This window comes from Pyxicephalus adspersus, chromosome 1, assembly GCF_032062135.1.
Source record: "Pyxicephalus adspersus chromosome 1, UCB_Pads_2.0, whole genome shotgun sequence".
In the NCBI taxonomy this organism is placed as follows: domain Eukaryota; kingdom Metazoa; phylum Chordata; class Amphibia; order Anura; family Pyxicephalidae; genus Pyxicephalus; species Pyxicephalus adspersus.
Window position 1 is genome coordinate 126,742,005 of NC_092858.1, and position 21,847 is coordinate 126,763,851.

At 36.4% G+C, this 21,847-nt stretch overlaps 1 protein-coding gene across 1 annotated transcript in view; it reads right to left on the minus strand.

Moving 5' to 3' along the window:
• The window catches only part of CCDC80 (coiled-coil domain containing 80), a 76,516-nt gene that overhangs the window by 48,583 nt on the left and 6,086 nt on the right, over positions 1-21,847 (minus strand). Inside the window, exons 2-3 of the mRNA XM_072426787.1 lie at positions 19,709-21,600; positions 13,883-14,039 (exon numbers count right to left, since the gene is read on the minus strand). Coding sequence (XP_072282888.1) covers positions 19,988-21,589 — 1,602 coding nt within the window. The 5' untranslated portion in view covers positions 21,590-21,600 and the 3' untranslated portion in view covers positions 13,883-14,039; positions 19,709-19,987. The remainder of the gene's footprint in view (positions 1-13,882; positions 14,040-19,708; positions 21,601-21,847) is intronic.

A 21,847-nucleotide genomic window follows, 5' to 3' on the forward strand; every position in this document is an offset into this window, starting at 1 on the left:
TGCTGTATGCCCTAATATTAGTTTCCTAAATTTTGCACTTGGTATTTTAATAACCGCGACTATTAATTTATTGCATTTATAACACAAAGCCAAATTTCAATACTGACATTCACGAGACACAAGTCACATAAACTTGCATGTGATAGAAGTCATCCTATTTAGTTTTAATTTGAGTTGTCAGTTCAGGGGAAAGTATAAAGAAAACCTTTTCCAGAAATTTCCGCTCAATACTTTAACATTCTACAGAATAAAAGCAGATGTTATTACTAGCACTTTATTACACATTAAATTTATTAATAATATTTAAAACATGCAACAAATATTAAGATAATGTGTTAGCAGTTTACTAATTTCACTGTGATTGATAGAATCTGGCAAAAATGAACAAATGCGCTATCCAAGCATTCCTAAAAATGCAGCCAAACAATATTAAGAAAAGCTTTAGTGCAATACTAAACAATAACATTTCCAAGCTGCAACACATTTGTAATGCAGATGAAACTATTAGGAAACTGGCATCTGGTGTCCCATTTCACCATATTTTATAATGCTGGCAACAAATTTTTAGTTTTGCTCCTATTTTTGCTCTGTAGAGTATCTTTATAGTGGCAGATGTAAATTAAATGTGTTAGTCATGGATTCAGGGCAAATAATCTCAAATGTGTGGGGATCCCATAAATTGTGAAAACAATGAACTGTCTCTAAATTGCTTTCAATTTAGGTTTGCATAAATTACTTGATAAAGGTCCCTCTGTGATTCCACTGTGAAGGACAAGGAAGAACCAGAAAATTACACAACAAGGTATGTTGTGTTACCTGTATAGGAAATAAATACTCCAACAAGCCATGCTGAATCAGTTAGCTGAGAGGTAATCAGTTCCAGCAGAATTCAGTGTATCAACATATATAGGAAGAGTGTTCTCCTTCCATATGGTGTGAATCTATAAAGAACATGTGTATCACCTTAATGGTTCAAGTAACAAGTAAAAATGAATTGCATGTATTGCTTTGGTCCACATGCAGTGGCTTAGCAACCTTCTGGTTAACCAAGAGGCCATGTAACATTTTATTGTAAAGTATTTACCTACCTTGGTATGCAATATTTTACATAGATGGGGCCCTATAATTATTTTATACATGTGTGAATATGTTAGTTTATTTTTTTTTCTCTTCTTAATGAACTAGTTTATAAATCAAGTAAACTGCAAAACTAAAGCTTGCAATACAAATTACAAATACACATACAAATTACAAATTCACTCACTTTGAATTTACCAATTGATAACCAACTGCTGACACTAAGTCATAAGGCATTAGCATGAAACACACCAAAAGATGTAGTTGCTGAAGTGCTTTTACAAAATAAATCAACCACTCAATCTGTAACCATTCTGGCAGGATAAAAAATAAAAATGAACACCACTCTAACCTCCCACTAGCACTGCCTTTCATAAGCACATGCATGGCTTTTCACAGGACCAGTAGCATATATAGCAGGGGTGGGGAAACTTTTTTAGTCAGGGGCCACAATCTGAAATAAAACTTGACAGAGGGGCTGGGCCAATGGAAGAGTGGGCTGGGTTATGCCATGATGACACCACTGAACATGACATCATGATGGCATAACTCCGCCCACTCTCCCAATGCAGAGCTGAGCCTGCGATAGGAGAGTGGGCGGCACCACCCAAAGAGCTGGAGAAACATCCCTATTGGGCCATATACGGCCCACAGGCTGTAGTTTGCCCATGCCTGATAAATGGTGTAGAAGCCTGATCTTTTTACAGGTTGGTCAGGCTTTAGTCATAGCTATGCCATGGGCAAGTGGACTTTCAATCAGGTAAATTCTTGCACAACATTGTTTGGTAGAGCTAAAGGAGATTTTATAGTCAAATTGTAACTTGTGGTGAGCTTAAGCTAATGCGATAAACTATTATTACCACAAAATTTTGGGTTAATATTTACCCTTTTTGTATTAACACCAGTCCCTGTTAATTTGCATTATGGTTAACAGTGGCAATCATTGCTAAGAGCTAGAACAGGGGTAGGCAAACTCCGTCCTTTAGGCCAGATACAGCCTAGCTACGGTAGTAGTCTGTTCCGGCTTAACGCCCCCCTGGTCGATCCGGCCTAATCTCGGCCGGCAGAGGTCAGGAACCCACGGCTCCAGAGCGGCATGCAGCTCTGGACCCTCCTTGTTTTGCCTCCCTTCCCTATTTACCACGGCTGGCTTTAACACTTCTGCCATCGGGGTAAGAGGATATTCCCTCTCCTCCGTATGCATTTCAGGGGCATTCCTGGTGGAGGCGGAGTCATCAGCACGGGACTCAAGAGAAAGTCCAGCCTAGTGTGCCTTCTTGACCTTCTAAAATGGCCTAGTAGCCAAAAAAGTTTGCTGACCCCTGTGATTCGTGATATTTGAGCAAAATTGAGCTGGCAGAGGCTTTTATAAAGCTTCCTGATTATGTTCCTCCATGTTTGATCAAGTTAATTGCTCTCATATGTTGGCTTTCCTCACTCTGCAAATGCTGGAAGGAAAGTATAGCAATTTATTCTTCCTACTAAAAGTGTATACCAGCATGTACTTTATAACGTCGTGCTTTCTTTGCACACCATCCCTCATCACTTCTACATTGGATTTCTCTAGCGTGTGTTGATACAGCTGCTCCTTCTGCCACATCTGTGCCTTTTGAGGCTTGATCTTGCAATTCCTTGATTTTGAAGCAGTTTTAAGCTTTGTCTCAGATAGGTTCAACATATTCCCTTTCAGTTACAAGATTGTCATTATATCAGATATTAGCACAAATTCATAGTATATACCAAACTTAAGTAGGAACATTATTCACTTTTCTAGATAAAAGAATTGTAGGTAATCTGGCATGATCTTGAGGGAAATCCTTCTTTTTATTTAGACAAGTAGAAGTATATTACTGCAGTTTGTACAATCATAGTTCTTTCTGTAGAGCAGGGATGTCAAACTCAAATACACAGAGGGCCAAAATTAAAAACTTGCAGGCCAAACTTGAAGTTTATTGAAACAATTGAGGAAGTTTTTCCTTATCATTAGATATAAAACCTTTTCATATGGAAACAAAGAGGTTTTGCTTAACATTCAATCTGGAACAAGCCAATAATAGAGAAATAGCACCGCTACCACAAATCCCTGCATCAATTAAACAGTCCAATGCGGGGCTTAATGTTATGAGTGTCTGGAACTGCCTCTTCACTGATATAGCATCACTACTACCATTCCGTGCATATATGAAACAGTCCAATGGGGGGGCCATGCATAGGCAGAGAGGCCGCTGGTCTATAGACAGAGTAATGCCGGGCCAGCTTCAATTCATATTTAGACTTCCTTTAGGGGCCAAAAAAATTTCTTTGGGGGGCCAAATGCTGTAGAGAGTATAATACCATTATGTTTACTGTCTAGTGTAGAAGCTTGAAGTGGTGTAACAGTTTTAGAAAGGGTTGGTTTATTGCAGGTTTATAATAAAAGGTCCTGATATAATTTTTTTTTTTTTAAAAAACAGTTACCTACACTGTATGTAGAAATTCTTTTGGCACCCCTGTTTTTTTAAGCTAGTTTTCGAGAAATAGCATAGCCCTATTCATCCCCTACACAAGTATAAACAACTATTTAACCCTAACAACAAAAATGTAATATATTTGAACCTATCAGTCCTTGGATTTGGTGGCTGAATTACTTTTCCAGATTTAATTCTTTATTTTCACCTGGTAATCCTGTATATAATAAATTTAGGCAAAGTGTACAGTGGCTTCAGACACCCTGTATTTTTGAACCATTTGAAATGCATTGCTGTATGGTTGCCTTAGATTTGCTTAGTCCTTTTACACTTGTGGTTGCAAACCACACAGTAAGCCGTTCCCAGGCGCATGGCAAACTGCTGCTATGGGCCAAGTAGTGGCAAAACACACCACAGGATAAGACATTTGCACATGTTGGCTTTGTGTTTTTGGTGAGGTTCTTCCTCTAGAAGAAGAAAACCAACCACAAAGCCAGAAGTGAGGTCACTTCTAGGACCAGTGCCACAACCCAACCCAAACATGAGTATGGGAGCAGTTGGGAGAGCAGTTGTGAAAAAAGTACAATGCTGCAGTTGAAAATAGACCAATGTGTTCTATATATTCCTACATTTTTCATATGCCATAACTGCCAAACAATATATACAGTGATGATAAATAAATACATGTAATATGCTTAATAAAGTTTGCATTGTAAATACCACTTGTAAAAATAGTACAATTTATCCAGGTTATAAAGATGGAAAATGAGTGAATTTGCAGTGCAGAAAGAGGGGTTTATAGTACAGTTCAGTGTCAAATCTTCCCCATGGTAAATCTTTAAACTTTTTCCTGGAGCATAGGTGCTGCCAACTAGAAGGCTACGTTTTCAATTCTTAAAAGGGGGATCTTGGCAAACCTCTGAAGCCCACTACCTTTTTACCTGGTAATTTGGAAAGGATGTACTGAGCCAAATACAATCCATTGGCACAGTGCTTTTCCATACTGACCCAAATGCTGCATAAAATGTTAGGCACAGTAAACCAGGAATCCAATGGCATGGGTTGTTTAGATGCCTATTAATGTGCTCACATATACATATCTACAAAATATGACTTTTGGTTCTCTTTTCTTAAAAATACAGAAAAATCTAAATATAATTTTTTCTCAACCATTTTGAGAAAATGTCCATATTTATAAAAAGGAAAATGTTACATGTCTATTGAACAAAAAAAAAAGGAACAGCTCTATTTCACCACTTTGATAGGGTTGAACATCATAGGAAACATTTCTCAAACCCATGTTCCCCACTTCTGGCATTTGTCTCCACTTTTTGGTCACTTCAATACAAAACAAGGCTTCTTTCACTTACACTACACTAATTGATCACCACTTTAGTCATTCCTATGGAGTTCTCTTTTTTTATCTGGTATAGAAAATCTAGTAAAGAAAAAATCTTTTTTTTTTTTTTAGATTTAGAGAAGCAGAGAACAAAAGTGGATATACGTTATTATTTCTACCCTTTTTATAAATGGGGCCTTATTTTGTGTTCACTGCTGTTTGACCCAGAACGCCTGTGTGAATCTAGTCTGGTCTTTTCACAAGAATGGGACATGATGATTGTTTCAGTTCACAGACAAATCTGACAGCATCAGACAGGAAGCCGTTTTGTACAAATTAGCTAAATAGGAACAATAGCTGTGAAAGAGAGGAATACACTTTAATCCATCAGATATTATAGCTGTCCATCTGTATTTGTTCAGATCTGCTTTAGGAGCATTGAACTTCCCATGATAACAGTAGAAATATAGTTTGGTGTGAACTTGCACTGAACCTGCTTAAAGGTGTTGCACATTTTCTGACATCTTTCAACATAGTCATTTCCCTAGTTTCTCCAGTTCTAAAGTTCTATTTGCTGCTGTAAATGTGACAGGACAGAGTGAATCATTTTGTACTGTCAAATCAATTTACATTCATAGGAACGATACAAAGTCCTTTGAGTAGTACCGATGTGTCAAGGAGGTAAAAGTAACTAAATTAAAGCTCCAGGCAAACAGCTAAATATTCAGGCGAAATCCATATATATGAGCTGTTTTATCCTTTAAAAGATTTGTATTTTTGCAAATTCAACTCTGAGAATCATAAATCTCTGCTGACCGGCAAAGAAGAAGAGCTGAGTTCTCTGCTTCATTACAATAAGGCAACCAAGCCTTGTCCTTGCACCCTGCTCAAGACTGGACAGGGCACAGGAAAATAAAGAACATTTTAAGCTCCTCTGTAAAGTGACTGAAAGAGGCTGCCACCATGGGGGAACCTGGGTGATCCAGCAAAACTGGAACCCATTTCTTAAAAATCATTGGTGATTAGTTGGCAAATGTTTAAAATTCTGGACCAGATGTTTGCTTGCCCAAGTTCTGTGGTGTCTGCAGAACAAAAATTCAAGGAAGACAGAAAAAAGAGACAAAAATGAAAATTGCTCAACAGTCTGTGCTGACTATAAGGAGGGCCAAAATGGGGGTACCCAACATTTCTGATCTTTGTACAGGATGTATAAATTGTAATGACATGATGCAGTACTGCGCTAAGAAGTTCTGTGTTCAATATATGAAAGCTAAAGGACTGTGGTTTGGCTTTAAGCATTGCATCAAAAAGCCTAGAGACATATTTAGCCTATTATATAAACACTAGACAGGAAATTCGTTTTTCCTGTTCTCAGATCTAAGATATCAACTAGCAAAATTTGCACTTTAAATGAGGGGCCTATACAGTTGCTGACTAAGATCTTTCCTGATCAGGATAATTAACCACTTTTTGATTTGACTACTCAAATCTTAGATGATGTGAACACCAGACTGTAGTTTTCAGTGAGTGCAGTGCACAAAATCATGTGTGCCCAACAATAACCACTTCTGCACGGATTGATGAATGCAAACACAGCTCACAAAGTCAATAATAAGTAATAATTAAAATAATAATAAATAATTCATAATAATACAAAATATTAAATTGATACATTCAGAAAGTCTGCAAGTCCGAGAAAAAAACAACAAATCAACTTTTTCATTGTATTTTCCATTCCCGGTGTCACCTTTGATTCACATATGACATCACCTCCATCTTCCAGGTTAAAGATATTTTATTAAATTTATGTCACTCATCATTTAATCCTGTAATAACTCTTACTTAAGCCTATTCAGTCACAATTAACTCCTTACTTCTCTTTTTTTTTTTTTTTTGCTGTTTTTTTCTTCTAATTTTTGCTATTTATTATGTTATTTATTTCCTTACTTTGTTAGTGTCTAATTACAGAAAAATGTGCAAAACTGAAAACAGTTTTTCTATGTAATTTTAAATAGGACAAACTTTGGAATTAAATCTAGTAGGGCTATCTAGAGCTAAGTAAAGCTATCTTACTTTAATGGTATATGGTATTTTATCTATAGATAACATATTTATCATATAAATAACAGATTAAAAAAATTACAAACAGCAAAGTTGCACCCAAATAAACATGATTTTAGTAGAATCATAAAAATTGTTCTTGTCTTTAGAAGAAGAATACAGGTACAAGTGGTTAAATTTCCAATGACTATATTTTGGAGTGAGGAGGAGATGTAAAATCCTCCAGAATGGAAAACCACCTTGCATAACAGGATGCATGTTTTAGCATGAAGTTATGACATCCCTATCTGCTGACATCAGTCCTTAAAAACAGACACTGCCAAACTACCATAAATCACTTTACATCTTACATATCTGTAGCTAAAAATGCAGACCTATTGACTTAACATGCACAAGGGAAGGATATAAAATGAGGAACTTGATGTGTACTTTATTCTTACTGAGAGAAGTCATAATCTTCTTACCATACATACTTATATACTTCAAAAATATTGACACAACCTTTACATAGGATTCACACATTTTTCCAATTGAACTGATTTTTTTTCATCTAATGGAAAAAATTTATAAATAAATGCCTTAGCATAGCCCAGATGTATCTAACCTTAATTTTATGGGCAACATGTGACACTTTTGCCCTTTTGCTTCTCTGCAGCTCTCCATGACTTGAACAAAAGATGAATAAATCTCCAGCCATTCACCAGTTGATAAACTACACTTCTTTATTAACATCCTGGGCAGTTCATTTCTGTCCGGATTTATATGTCTAAATGCGGTACATTGTTTTTCATGAAAATTTATCTTACAGTATAATAGAATAGTATGAGTATAATAAAGTTTAAAACATTAAATTATGTCAAAATAATAAATAAATAAATTCAATCACCATCGCCATTTTAAAATACTTTTTCTGTTTTCTACTTTTTTTGTAGCTGCTACACTTGTTTTCAATTGCTGGCTCACCTAACCTCACAGGCTGGGACACAGGTAGGGGATGGATTCAGAAGATGGCCGCCACCTATTAAAAAGAGTGTTAATGTGGTTTCTTTCTGTTGTGGGAGTAAAGCCCTCCAGGAAAGCATACCAGGAAGTCAGAGCATGCTTCTCCCCAGCTCAGTCTACCATGCCTCTAATAGAGGGTGTGTAACAAAGAATATGTCTCCATGTAGGTCAGTGTCAAAGGGTGCTAAGGCTTCCTTAAAGCAATGTGCAATTTGGCAATGCAACCAGTCATTTATTCCACTTACCGTCACACAAGTGTACAGTGATCTGTGGATGTGTGGATTGGTGGAATCGTTCCTTAAGACTCAAAAGTTGTTTTAGGGGGTTTTCCCATCTTAAAAGGCTTAGAAAGATGGATTTAGGCCACCAAGCAAAGAGAAATATCCTGCCCATTTTAGGTCAGTCTGCAGATCACTCTGCCATTGAAGTATGCTGGGCATGTGGCACAAAGGCCTTGCCCTTCAAGCTCATCTGTGCATCTTGCTTTAAAGAAGCAAATAAAGATAAGGAAGCACAACCAAGCCATGCATTATGTCTGAGCCAGATATTTCCCCACCTGCCTCTCAAGTACTATCTGTTCCGCAAGCCCTGGAAAAAAGTATCTCAGAAAGACAAGACACCTGGCTTTTCCCAGTCCTATTCGTCGATCCTCTAGAAGAGGACGAGGGTCAAGAGAAAGTTCACCCTGTAAACTTATTAATAGAAAGAGGTCACTCTCTCATTCCAGAAGCAAATCAGAGGAGCACCCAGAAGGTGAATCATGTTGGGCATGTGGCGCAAGAGCAGTACTATCTAAGCGGGTGTGTGCTATATGCTATAAAGTAGCAGGCCGAGATAAAGAAAGTGAATCAGGGCTAGTAAGAAGTGGCCAGTCTTTACCTAAAGAAGTTATATTCCACATTTTAGAAGAAAAGTCCAATTATTTTCCGTTTATGGTCCTCTGGGTCAGTGTCTAGATGGGAACTTGAAGCAAATCTTCACCACAACAGGTCTGGTTTTTGCCCACCAGTAGTATTAGGATTGGTGTCACGTTATTGAGGGCAGATAAACAGGTCCTGTATGCAGCCTAGATCCTATCTGGAAGAAGGTTTACCAAGGATCACAGGGGGCAAGTTGCCAGGGTGTGGCATAGGCATCACTAGCTCCTTTACATAACTGCAGGAGGCAGGAGATTTCCTGTCAAGAAATTTGTTGACCCTCAGTAAATAGAACCTAAAAATCCTAGGTCCTGTAGTCAGATCATCTAAAAAGTGCCTAAGGAAAAGCTTATGAGGGTGTATCCATCCAGACATCAAAGATAGAAACAAGATTGTCCAGGTTTCGGGCATTTGGAAAATCACACGGACACCCTGGGTGATTTCAGTCAGGTAACAAGGTTACCAGATGGAGTTTTTGTCAGGCTCTCTGAGATGTTTAGTCAACAGTTCCAAGCCATTCATAAAAGTGCAATGCGCTTCTATCTTATGTGCAAGCAAAGGGACAAGCAATGGTGCTGCTTTCAATAGGAGAGCAAGAAAGTGAATTGTATTCAAACTTTTCATAGTAAGGAGATCTCTGATGGGTTTAAGTCAATTCTAGACCTGAAGGATTTAAATCCCTTTCACACTAGGAGGTTTAGTATGATAATTTTGCAGATGACCTTGTCAGTCATTTTTCTGGCTCATTGGAAGGTTTCAATAGATCTAGCAGAAGCTTACAGGCCTCTCTCAAATATGGAAAACCACCAGAGATTCTTCCTGTCTGCTATGTCTCAAACACCTCCAGTTCACCTGTCTACCCTTCACTCTTTCCACAGCTCCAAATATGTATAATAAAACATTTGTCACAGTGATAACCTTGCTGTGGTTCAGGGGGTCAGCCTATGTCACTACTTCAATGACGTTCTTTGCTGACAATATGGAAAACCAACTGGAGAGTCACAAGAAGACAATTCTGAAAACTCTGGCCGATGCAGGGAATAGAAATTTGAGGATAATATTCATTGAGGTGAAATCCAGAACACTTTTCCCTTCGTACAAAGTGGCACAAATGATGGAGTTTTAGAGCAGTCGACCCTGTCAGCGAAGTAATTATTAATATTTTATTATAATTATGCAGGTCAGAAACAAAGAGTGTCCATTTCCATCAAGTCACAGTTTTTCAAGTCGATAGACCTGCTTGCATCTCCAGTTATGGCCAAGTGCCAGCAAATACTGCCCGTGCCCTTGGCACAAGAAAATGTATTTTTTTCCCTGTGACCCTGTTTTATGTCTTTATTGCTGCTTGTGTTTCCTTTAAGTTAAGTATTCCTCCTTTCTATTCATCCTGGGGACCTCCACAAGGAAGGAGAAATCTAATATTTTATTACTGGGTCATTGTTAATAATAAAAACACTTACAAAAACAAATAAGGTTTTAAGACACCTTTTCAATCAAATCACATCTTTCATAAATTTAAATAAAACTAATATTTTGCAGTAATTAAAACAAATTAGTTTTAGAACTAATAGCACTGATCTTGAGAGGTATTCTGAAATTAAGAAAGGATTCAGAAAAAACAATGCTAATTATTTCCCATTTGCTGAAATTGGAAAGGTGTTAAATCCTAATTATGATGGCTACTCCTTTTATTCTTTCTTGCCAGGACTAACTTTTCTATGGCTGTTAGCAGCATTCTATCCCTGACTGCCCAAGACTGAATGCCAACTTGCTGGAAGGCAGAGGCTCCTAGCATCTGGTTATTCTCTGAGGTGGCAGATATGCTCAAAGCTTACAAACATCTATAAATAGATGCCACAATATATAGAAAGTTTTTATTTTTATAGCAGAAATCAAGGGCTAACCCATCACCAGCACAGGTTCCAGAATTTTCTGCATTCAGCTTGGGATAAGGAACACGGGTCATATTGTTTAGGTCCAAGTGTGAGCCCCCACAACCACCAAGTGGGTGAAATGTCTTTTGCAATGAGAGTTCTTCAAAGTAGTTGTGAAATTGAAGCCTTCAGTTAAGTAAGTCTTTTCAGCATAGGACTTGCCTCTGGTCCTACAAGTTCTCAGGGAACTTCCCTTCCATCCAGTCTAGGTCTGCTCAATAAGGAAACTGACGTGGAAGATGAAATACTTGACTTACTGTGACCATGACAAGCAAGGTTTCAGAACTATACACCCTCTTGGGAAGGAGCCAGATTGCACCTATCTTCCTGAAATGTATATGCATCTATCATTGAATGTCTTGTTTAACGTCCTGGGCGGTAACCCCGAGTATGGCTTGGAGTAAAAAAAAAACAAAATAAAAAACAGCTGATATCGGTAACCCCGAGCCACTCGGGGTAGCTTAAAAATATTAAATTAAGACTTAGCCGGTGTGCCGGGATTTCCGGATAACGTTGTGCGTACGGCCGTCACTAGGGCGGGAAATGTAAATAATTTTGTATTGCATTCAATAAAAAATAACTGTATTGAATGCAATACACTGGATTTATATGTCTAAAAGCAGGACATTGTCTTTTATGAAAATGTATTTTACAGCAAAAAAATAATAGTATGAGTTATATAAAGGTTTAAACACAAAATCATGTCAACGTTTATTATTAAATGTATTTTGTTTATATTTTTTTAATTTATTTTATTATTTTGACATGATTTTGTGTTTCAACCTTTATTAAACTCATACTATTATACTATACTGTAAAATATATTTTCATGAAAGACAATGGACCGCTTTTAGACATATAAATCCAGGCAGAAATAAACCGCCCAGGAGCATGACGACACTAATTTTCTGAAGGTTCTCATGAAAATGAGGAAGATTTTCTCCATTTACCTTCAGAGAAACAATGATTTTGTAGTTGTGGATGTTCTTGTCAGCCTCCATTTTTGGAGCACAGATTTTGCATTCTAGGGTTTTTAATACCATATGGCAAGCTTACATCATGAGAACTTGATTCTGTTGCAGGAAGTCAAGAGACATTCAACTAGGGAAGGGGCAACCTCATAGACTTAATTTTCAGAAGTATCTACTGAAGTGATCTGCAATTAAGCAGTTGGAAGTCTTCCAACATTTGTTTACATTTAGAGGTTGGAGCTTCAGCCACGTTGAGGCTTCCATTTGGCAGGTGGCTCTTTCTAAAGAGTAACTTTGTTTCCGTGGCATTGTTTGTTAGTTTATTCCCTTCCTTTATATTATTGCTTGTTACATCCCATGTGTGCATGCTGTCAGGAGGAGTGTCAGGAAAATGGAAAATTGTCGTCATACTTACCTGTAATTCTCCTTCCCTGTAAACTCCTCCTGAAAGCATGTTTCCCTCAATTATCCTGTCGCGAGCTTGTTACAGAACCCCTGGGAGAGCAGAGGGAGGTTACTTTTATTGCTTTAGTAAAGTGGTCCTGTGGAGAGCAAGTGGCGGAGCTAACCCATGTCTCAATGCTGTCAGGAGGAGTTTACTGGAAAGGAAAATAATAGGTAAGTATGACAACAATTTTCCATTATTGCTAACTAGTATGTATAGTATTACCATATATTACGCAGCACTTAGTAAAGTCCATTGTCAAGTCACTAACTGTTCTTCAAAGGGACTCGCAATCTAATGTAAATTCTGCAGCTAAATTTTTATTATCCTTTGGGAATAAAAATAGTAAATTACAATCTTTACCATAATGTTACTTTCTCCTGTGCCAAGATCTTTTTCTGGAATTGTAAGTGAAGGAGTGAGACACAATATAGCCCACATGTCTTATATAACTTAGGTCAGCAGAACTTTCAAACCTTTGCAAGAGTTTTTGCCAATTATGATCAACATGACTTCCTGAATAGTGTCTGTATTCTGCTACAGAATATACTTTTAGAAATATTTTTTTCTTCTTATCTTATTTTCCTTACTTTCTCCAAGAAGAAGCATACTGCATATCTACAAGGCAAGGTAAAAAAAAAACTACAAAGGACAACTCTGTGGACTACTTACATACATCGCAAGAACTGTCCTATATGCAACAACTAAAAGCCTTATTGGGGTCACCTTTACTCAGGGTCTGTGTCTGAAGACATTATCATCCTTCTTCTTGTGATATTGTGTTATAACATGTGAATCAAGGGTTCATGTTCTATGCATGCTAACCCTCACTGTAAGGTTTATTAGATACAGAAATAACATGCAGAGACCTGCAATTATGAATGTAATCATAAAAAGCCTCAGTAATAGGACCTCTGCTGAAAGTGCTGAAAGGCACTTAGAATATTTGTGCAGTGTGTTAGTTTTAGCACATGTTAATTTACACAGTTTTGCACCGTTGTGGTTTATACACATTTTAATCCAAAGAGCCACCATACTGCTATATATTGTATGCTTTTTGGTGGAAGTGCCAAAATAAAAAACAAAGTGATGGTACATTGGGTGGGATAATATTCAAGTGCACTTACCTTTCTTTAATGAAAAAAATAATTTACAGGATTCCCAATAATACTGCAGTACCTAATGTACAGCACACGTTGGTAAATGAAACAGTCAGATGTATGGCATTTCCATGGTACTGTGCAGTGATCTGTGTAACATTCCCTTATATTTGTGCTCCATTAGGAAGCATAATATTACATTGGTGGTACATGAAGAGACAAAATGGATCCTAACAGCAATGGGTATTGGTAAAGTGCCCTCTCACATCATTAGCCATTGGTAAGCTGGTTCTTTACATCAATGGCCTTTGTGGAAGTATGCTCTTACATAGGTGGTCAAAAACTATTTTTTTCTAATTAAAGCCTAAGTGTTAACCACCACACTAATTTTACATTGCAATATCCCCCGTTCACATATTCTAAGTGAGTTGGGATACAGGGTAACACAATAAGATGCTACCACAAGGGATTTTTTTCAGCAGTGTCTCCTGTGAGTATTAAAATGATTTACAAAAGAGGAGATCATGGGCAAATTAGATACATGATAAACATAGATATTGGATTATAGTTTATTAAAACCTGTACATACCTAGTTGGAAGTGGTCAATTTTCATGCTGCTGTTTGTTAAAGTGCCAAAAATTGTGATAATTGAGATTTTTCGAATGGCCATTTCACAAACTGCTTCAAGATACTCATCTCGCTGTTGTGAATACATGTTGTTGTCATCTTTTGGTGTAGTAATGAACTATATGTAAAAATAAAATATATGTTATATGAGCATATAAAGCAATATTTTGTTCACATGCATGCAAATCATCAAGCATCATCAGAACTCCTGACTGATCAAAAGCAAAGTACAAAAATAATTTTCAAAGCATGGCCATAATTGCTCTAACAGGGAGAAAATTTCTCAAACACCCCAGATCAGCATTCTTGCACAAATAATATTTTATATTATTAGCATTTATTGTAAGTATCAAGCTTTTTCAAAGACACCACTGAGAGTCTAATGAGATAACTATACCTGGTTCCTGTGGAAGAATATTCCATTTTTTCACAGCATTTACAGACAAGACATTTTTTTCAACCTATTTTTCTCCAGTAGGAAAGAGTGTATGTATATAAGAGGATCATATTCCCCCAATCAATTTTTAAGGGAGAATGATAGTTCCTTTGCCAAGGTGCGCCATATCATTTATTATTATAGTTGCCCTTTATTGTATCCTTTCCAGTTCCACAATATCTTTTTCAAGAATTGGTGACCAGTGAAAAGTACAATGGTCACCCTTCAGTCATTGATCATTGATCCTCGCTTATTGATCTACTTAGACAGATCAATGAACATTGGAATATTGCAAAACATAATTTTCATTTGATCATGGTTGATCGTCTTGGGCGCCAATCATTTACCATGTGTATGTAGCATTAAAGGTAATGTGCAGCCTTTTGAGGTACTTTAGAACTAGATAATACATTCTCATTTATCCAGCTCATGCTGCAACTAATAGTAGTTGGTTACATTGAATTTGTATTTGTTGAAGATATTGAATATGTTTTGTTCATTTCTAATGAGTTTTAAGATAAACACACCACATCTAGCGTTCCTTGGCAAACTTAGGTTGTGTCGCATAGTGTGTCTCTCCCTGCACAACCTGTAAACTGTTACTTTGTCCATACAGACACAACCGGTATTATATAGAGATAGCAGTGGTTGGAGGTCTGCAACAGGCTGAGGACAAAAATCTTTGCTGGTATTAGTAATGTTTTTTTACATGGTGCATTTATTTCAGGGTAATTATGCTATTCACTTTAGTTGTGTTTCACATCCACCAGACCTCTCACCCCTGGAGATGGTCGAAGGGGTACAGAAAAATTCAACTTTACTGACCATTGAGAATTTTCAGTTTTGGATAGAGGTCTTCTATACAAGTCTTTGATAGAATGATGCAAGCTGCCTGTGTCTAATATAAATGGACCTGTTTTGAAGGCCGAGCATGTGGACCCCACAGGAAGCAATTTAAAATCTTCCCCAAATACGATAAGCCTATTTTTCCAAACTGTAAACATATTTTTCCAGTTTAACTTGATAAATTCCCCACATTTCTGAGCCATGTATCATCCTCTTACACACATAAATCCTTATGCCTTTTTGTGTACATATACTTTTGCATACTGATGGATTAAGTTAAATGCAAACTAATTGCATGCAAAGTTAGTGTTATGTCGCTTTCAGTGAATTTGAGGTATAATAGACACCATGTAACTAGTGACAAATCTAAACCATTTATATACGTAACATGCATAGTTTATATTACAGTTACCTGAAAACAATGAGTTACGTAACAGAATAAAATTCCATCTATGTGTATATTTGACATAGCAATGAATTGAACCTTAAAGTATGACTCACAGCAAAAGCACACCTCTTGTTAACCTTTTGTATTCCTAAAAGTACGATGATGTCTTCTAATAACTTGATTTTAAAGTGTATATAAAGACCTTTTTAGCTTTTGATGGAGAAGTCAAGGATTAGACCCTGTGCTATGTCTTTATTGCTGCTTGTGTTTTCTTTAAGTTAAGTATTCCTCCTTTCTATTCATCCTGGGGACCTCCACAGGAAGGAGAAATCTAATATTTTATTACTGGGTCAGTGTTAATAATAAAAACACTTACAAAAACAAATAAGGTTTTAAGACACCTTTTCAACCAAATCACATCTATCATATATTTAAATAAAACTAATATTTTGCACTCATTAAAACAAAGAAATTGGCATATCAATGAGACATGCGTTTTCAGTCTTAATGTCAACGCATTTAGCAGAATCTGCTTCTTCCGGAAAAAGAAGACTGATTTCAAAGTTTAAATGATAAATCTAAAAAAAAAAAGCAAACAAATGATTAAACTGCTAAATAACATGATGATGGCAGACCTCCTAAAGGAGCCAAGTAAACAGCATTCATACTTACACACAGCCCTTACTTTGTTTTCTAAATAAATAACTGATGTAAATTTCTCTTTTTTAATATTTTAATAAATTACAGTTTTAAGAAATATATGAAAGATGTGATTAGATTGAAAAGGTGCCTTAAAAGTCCTTTTTGGTTTTTATAAGAGATAATTTAGAGAGATTTGGATTTTGGCACTAATATTAGTGGAGCTGTCCCTGACAGAGTAATAAAGAAAGATATTAATATTAAAAACATAAATTAACAGTGCCAGCGTCAAACACCAAACTGACTATAATTAATCATCAACACTGTTACTTAAAAATAAATAAATGAAAACTATACATATATTCTAAAATATAACCACATGTTTTAACAGTTCCTGAAGATCTCAGAAGTGTTCATGGCTGTTTACTGGTGAAAGGATACCTGTGAGAATATGGAAAGTTTATTAATTATAGGTTTTACATGATTATTGTTGAAAGTGAGAGTAGGTTTCTAATAGGGGCAAATGTTTAAGTGACAAAAGTTGTCAAAACTGGGAATTCCCTTTTAAAGAGATTTCCTCTCATTTCCTGCTGCTTCTCAAAAGTTATGCTGTAGGTGAAGGAAAATTACACCAGTGAAACACAGACAGAAAAAAATGATAAGGGTTTAAATCTTTCCCCATTTTTCCCAAATCTTTGCACGCTAGGCCCTGGCTGTCAATAAAGGACAACACTCTGATCACCACCAATGTAAGTGGTGACACAGACAATGTAAGACAACACACTGAGGACCGTTCACCAGCGTTTTGGGGCAATCCAAATACTAACCACCAATGAATGAACACACTAAGAACTGACCATTACCCTATAAGAAGCACTGTTCACCATCAAAACTGAATTATTTTTTATGTGAACTAATTCACAAGGAGCAGGCAGGTGTGATATATTTTAAGTCTTTACATCCTATTTTAGAAGTGGTGAAATCAGACATGGATCATGTTATTTTCTAAACCTCATGCTGAAGTGAAATATTGTTATCATGAATTATCCATGTTTGTTCTACAGAGAGGTACATAACAGGGATGGCCCTCACCCCCACCATTCTTTGCCATACAAATTGTTAATGTTACAAATAAATTCATTCTTTTTTCCAAGGACATGTTTCTGACTGTTCAAACAAACAGTCAAACAGTTCAATAATATTTCTGGCTTTAAAGCCATAGAGATTCAATCTGTAACCATGAATGCATTCACATTCTAACAGATCACCACTAACCCCTGTAACTATTTTTCTTTTACTGCTACCCCACAGTACTCTACCTGGCAATATATCTGACACCCATGTATGATACTTCATATGCAGCTATCTTCCCTGCTTTAAACCATAAAATAACCTCCCATCTAAACATGTTTTGATTTCCTGGATAGGTAGACTGAATGGCATAAAAATGACATATTTCCCGTAAATTCTGTATTTTTCTAAACCCTTCCAAAGTTGTTCCAAGCCATATTCTTAGAATTTTACAAAACATGATGATTTACCTGAGGATACACACATCCTAGAATTATCAAATCAACATTTTGCCAAGATAAATTCTCTGAAGGATAGGGAATCCCAACATTGTGAATTATTATTTAGCTAATAGTTTACTATCAGTAAACTAATATCAAGCAAAGGTAGTAGACTACCACCACTAATAAAACCCCCCATGTGTCCTCTTGGGCACAACTCTGACTTCGGCTCCTCTAACTCTCATCTGGACCACACCTAACTAGACCCCAAACATTAGGCCCATTTCTAATTCACTCACCAAGTGTTTAGAACTCAATCAACCTTTCATCAAACCTTCTTCTACTTGCTGATCCTGAACACTGAGCTTCCACTGGTGGATAAATAAAGGGTTTAGTAATGTTTATTCTCTATTAACTTTGCCTATTTTAAAATATTTTCCCCTTCATTAATTCAAAACCACTCGTGAGCCACCACCTTAGGAAAGGTTCTGCTATTTTCATCTACACCACTATGTTTCCTCTGTCCTAAAACAACACACCCATCTACACACCTTGAAAAGCTTTGAATGCAGATGTCAGTCAGATCCATACATACCTGGCTATATCGCTCTTGTATACAATACTTTTTCCTTCAAACTTTTAAAACTCTCTTCAAAACTTTTACATGCTTAATGGGAGTTGGTACTATAGAAACCTTTATACGAAACTAGGCTGAAATTTAGTTTCAGTTGGTTCAGTTGGTTTAAGTTTATTATTAAAACTATATATATATATATATATATATATATATATATATATACTGTCTGAAAAGGAAAAGTAATACCGCATTTAGTAAAACTTTCTATGATGTATGCCTCAATTTTTTTTACTATTTAATAAAAACATTGAACAGAAATGAGCTCACTGACCATCAAAACAAACCTTTTCTCCTGAGCACTGCACCATGAAAACTGTGCTGTACAATTACATATCCCCCAGCCCTATACTCTCCTGACTGCATGTTCCACATATTTCATATATTTCCTAATATGTAAACTAATATAACCACTACATCTAAGGCCCAGTAAGCTGCATTGTATAGTATTTTTGTTTGGGTTTAAATTTGTTTGTTTTTTTGCACATTTCAGTATAAGGTTTGATATGGCCACACTAATTGTGAGCCATGGAGCAGATCTTTTTCCTTCTGTGTGCCCATAGGTGTTTCAGGTCTGTTACAAATCAATCAGTATCCCTGTTAACATTATAAAGACCCAAACTTAATCTGTTTTTTACCAGGTTGTTTCTAAAAAAGAATTTTACAGATTTTTTTTTTAAACAAGGTGAAAGCTGAACTCCAGTCTTACCTGCATAGCGGCACAGGCTCCATCCTGTACTAAAATTGCATAACCCTTCCTAAAAAACAGCCCACAGTACGCATCAAGGCTAAAAACTTTTGGGAGTACTAAGGCAGAGGGTGGGGTGATGTTTAAAGGAAACTATGTACAACACCGTGTTCTCCATTCCCACCAGCCATGATCTGCCTGTATTGCTTAGAGATTCAAACAGTGGCCTCAATAAATTAAATAGGAAATATTGGACTTAGAAAGATTTTATTTTAAAATGTCATTAGCATGCCTAATTGGGGAACTGGGGTAAAAGGGAACCAGGAAAGGCTGATTTATTACCCATCAGCTTTAAAGAAACAAAAAATGAACTCTGATACTTGAAAATGGTGCTTTGTTAATGCTTTCAATGACCAGTTGTTACTGATTATATAACGATGTAATGGCATATATATATATATATATATATATATATATATATGGCCAACCTTATGAACTACTTTAGTTGATGCAGTACCCCTTATTACATAGTAATAAAAAATGTTTTACGCTTTGTAAATAGAAAGTAAAAAAAAGTAAATAGAAAAAAAAAAAGTAAATAGAAAAAAAAAAGTAAATAGTAAATAGAAAAAAAAAAACACTAACCAATAGTCTTCGTTTTCCTTCAAAATTTTCCAGGAATGCTGGCAACGACCTTCGTTGAGTTTCTGTATATATTTTCTTTACTGGCTTTGTAAAAATATCATCCTCTGATTTGACAACCTTTTTGTTCTTCTTATTTCGATCCTTTTCTGTTTTGATCTTTTTATCTGTTTTATCTTTTTTCACTGGTTTATCCTTCTTGGGGGGTTTCTCTGCTTTTTCAACTTTTTTTTCTTTCTTTTTCTTTTCAGCTTTCTCAGGCTTTTCCTCCTTCCTCTCTTCCTATCCTTTCTTTGGTGGAATGTTTGCTTCCTCAATGACCTCCTCTACCTGAGGTGTTGTGGGTTTACCAAGGTCAAATTTGTCTTCATATTCATTATTTAAAATTTTCTCCACCCCTTTCTTTTTAGGCGGCTTGGTTTTTGAAGGTTTTTTTTGACTTGGTGTGATATCATGAGAACTATGGTCCTTTCTATCTGTGCGGTTATCCCCAAACCGCCCTGTGTTTTCTTTTGTATCATGCTCTGTTGTGGTTGTTGTAATAACGGGAGCATCTGTGTGGGACTCATGGACCATTGGTTTGCTTGTTTTGCTTGTAGTAGCAAAGTGCTTTCCTGTCTGCACATGCTGTCTATCTCTGTGTTTATCTGTTCTCACAGGAAAGTAATGTCCTGCTGTTTCTGGATCTCTTGTTGTTACTTCAGCTTGGCCGTGAAATCTGTAAGTCTCAGGAGTGGTATAGAGTTTAGTAGTCCATGGTTTCTGAGTTGTGGGAGGGATTGTTGTAGGAGGTGTTGTGGGTGGCCTTGTTGTTGTAGTTAAAATGCGTGTAGTTGCTTTTGTTGGAGGTGGTAAGGTTGTGGCTTTAGTTGTAGGTGTTGGCTGTATTATAAGAGGTTTTCTAGTAATTTTGACCCTAGGAGACCTGGTGGGAACTAGATTTCTCTTTGGTTCTTCCTTTTTATATGTTATCTGCACAGTAGCTTGAGTAGGTTTCACAACTCTTGTACTACTAGTACTGCTACTTCCACCAGCACCTCCACTGCTTCCACTGATACTACTATCTCCTTCGGAGACCTGTCCCTCAACTCCAGCTGCTTTACATTTTTGTACAAAACCTTTTTGCCTAAGTTTTTCTATTTTTCTTATAGGACTTTGGTCGACAATTTCATACATAGCTTCAAGACGCACAGGATAAGGGTACCTTTCCTCAACCTGTAAAGTCTTTTTAAGAAGAACCATGCCAAATTTTCCTTTTTCCAGTTTTAAAGAAGTCATCATTTTGGGTACAACTGATGGATCCAGTGGCTGTTCTAAGATGTTTCCTTCATTTGTAATGCGTCTGATTTTTCCTCCTTCTTCTCCTTCTTGATGGAACATGACAATCTGTTGAATATGTCTTTCAGCAAGTTCACAATACACATCGTTTTTAAGAAGGCTCATCATCAGGCGATAATAGCCATCAGAATCATGTGGAGCAGAGATAACCCAGACTCTGTTTTTTCCAGCAAAACTAGCTAATATATTTGGGGAATTTGAAGCTGATTGAAATCGTGCAGTTCTAGAACGTGAAGAAGTTGCACTATCGTCCTTCAACATTCTAGTCTGTGCTTGTCTAATTACAGGCCTTTGCTGTGGGTTAACCTTTTTATTACGAGGTTGACCCTCATCACTCAGCATTATTTGTGACAAGTTCCTCTTATTTAAGTCTTTATTTACATAATTACTTTGATTTTTAGGTGAATTCAGATATTTTCTCTGATTAGGTATTGTTCTTGTACGAAAAGCTCTGGTATCCGTATTGATCCCCTGAGATTTATCTGAAGCACAAATTATCCACACGGCCAGCAAGGTAGCCAGACGAAACATTACCGTCCAGTTCATTTAGGAAATTGCTGCAACATAAATTAAAAAATATAAAGTGTTTAGTTTGTAATTGTAAAACACAGGGGATAGTAAAACAAAGGGGAGTAGGCATGAATTCAATATGAAATCACATAAATTCATTATTATAATTGTACTAAAAACCTAATTTCAGTCTAAAATGTTAAAATCCTATATGTAGTCAAAGTATTTATTATTTTATTATTATTAAACAGCAGTTTGACTGATAGCTACAGCTTACAATACATTGCATACAGC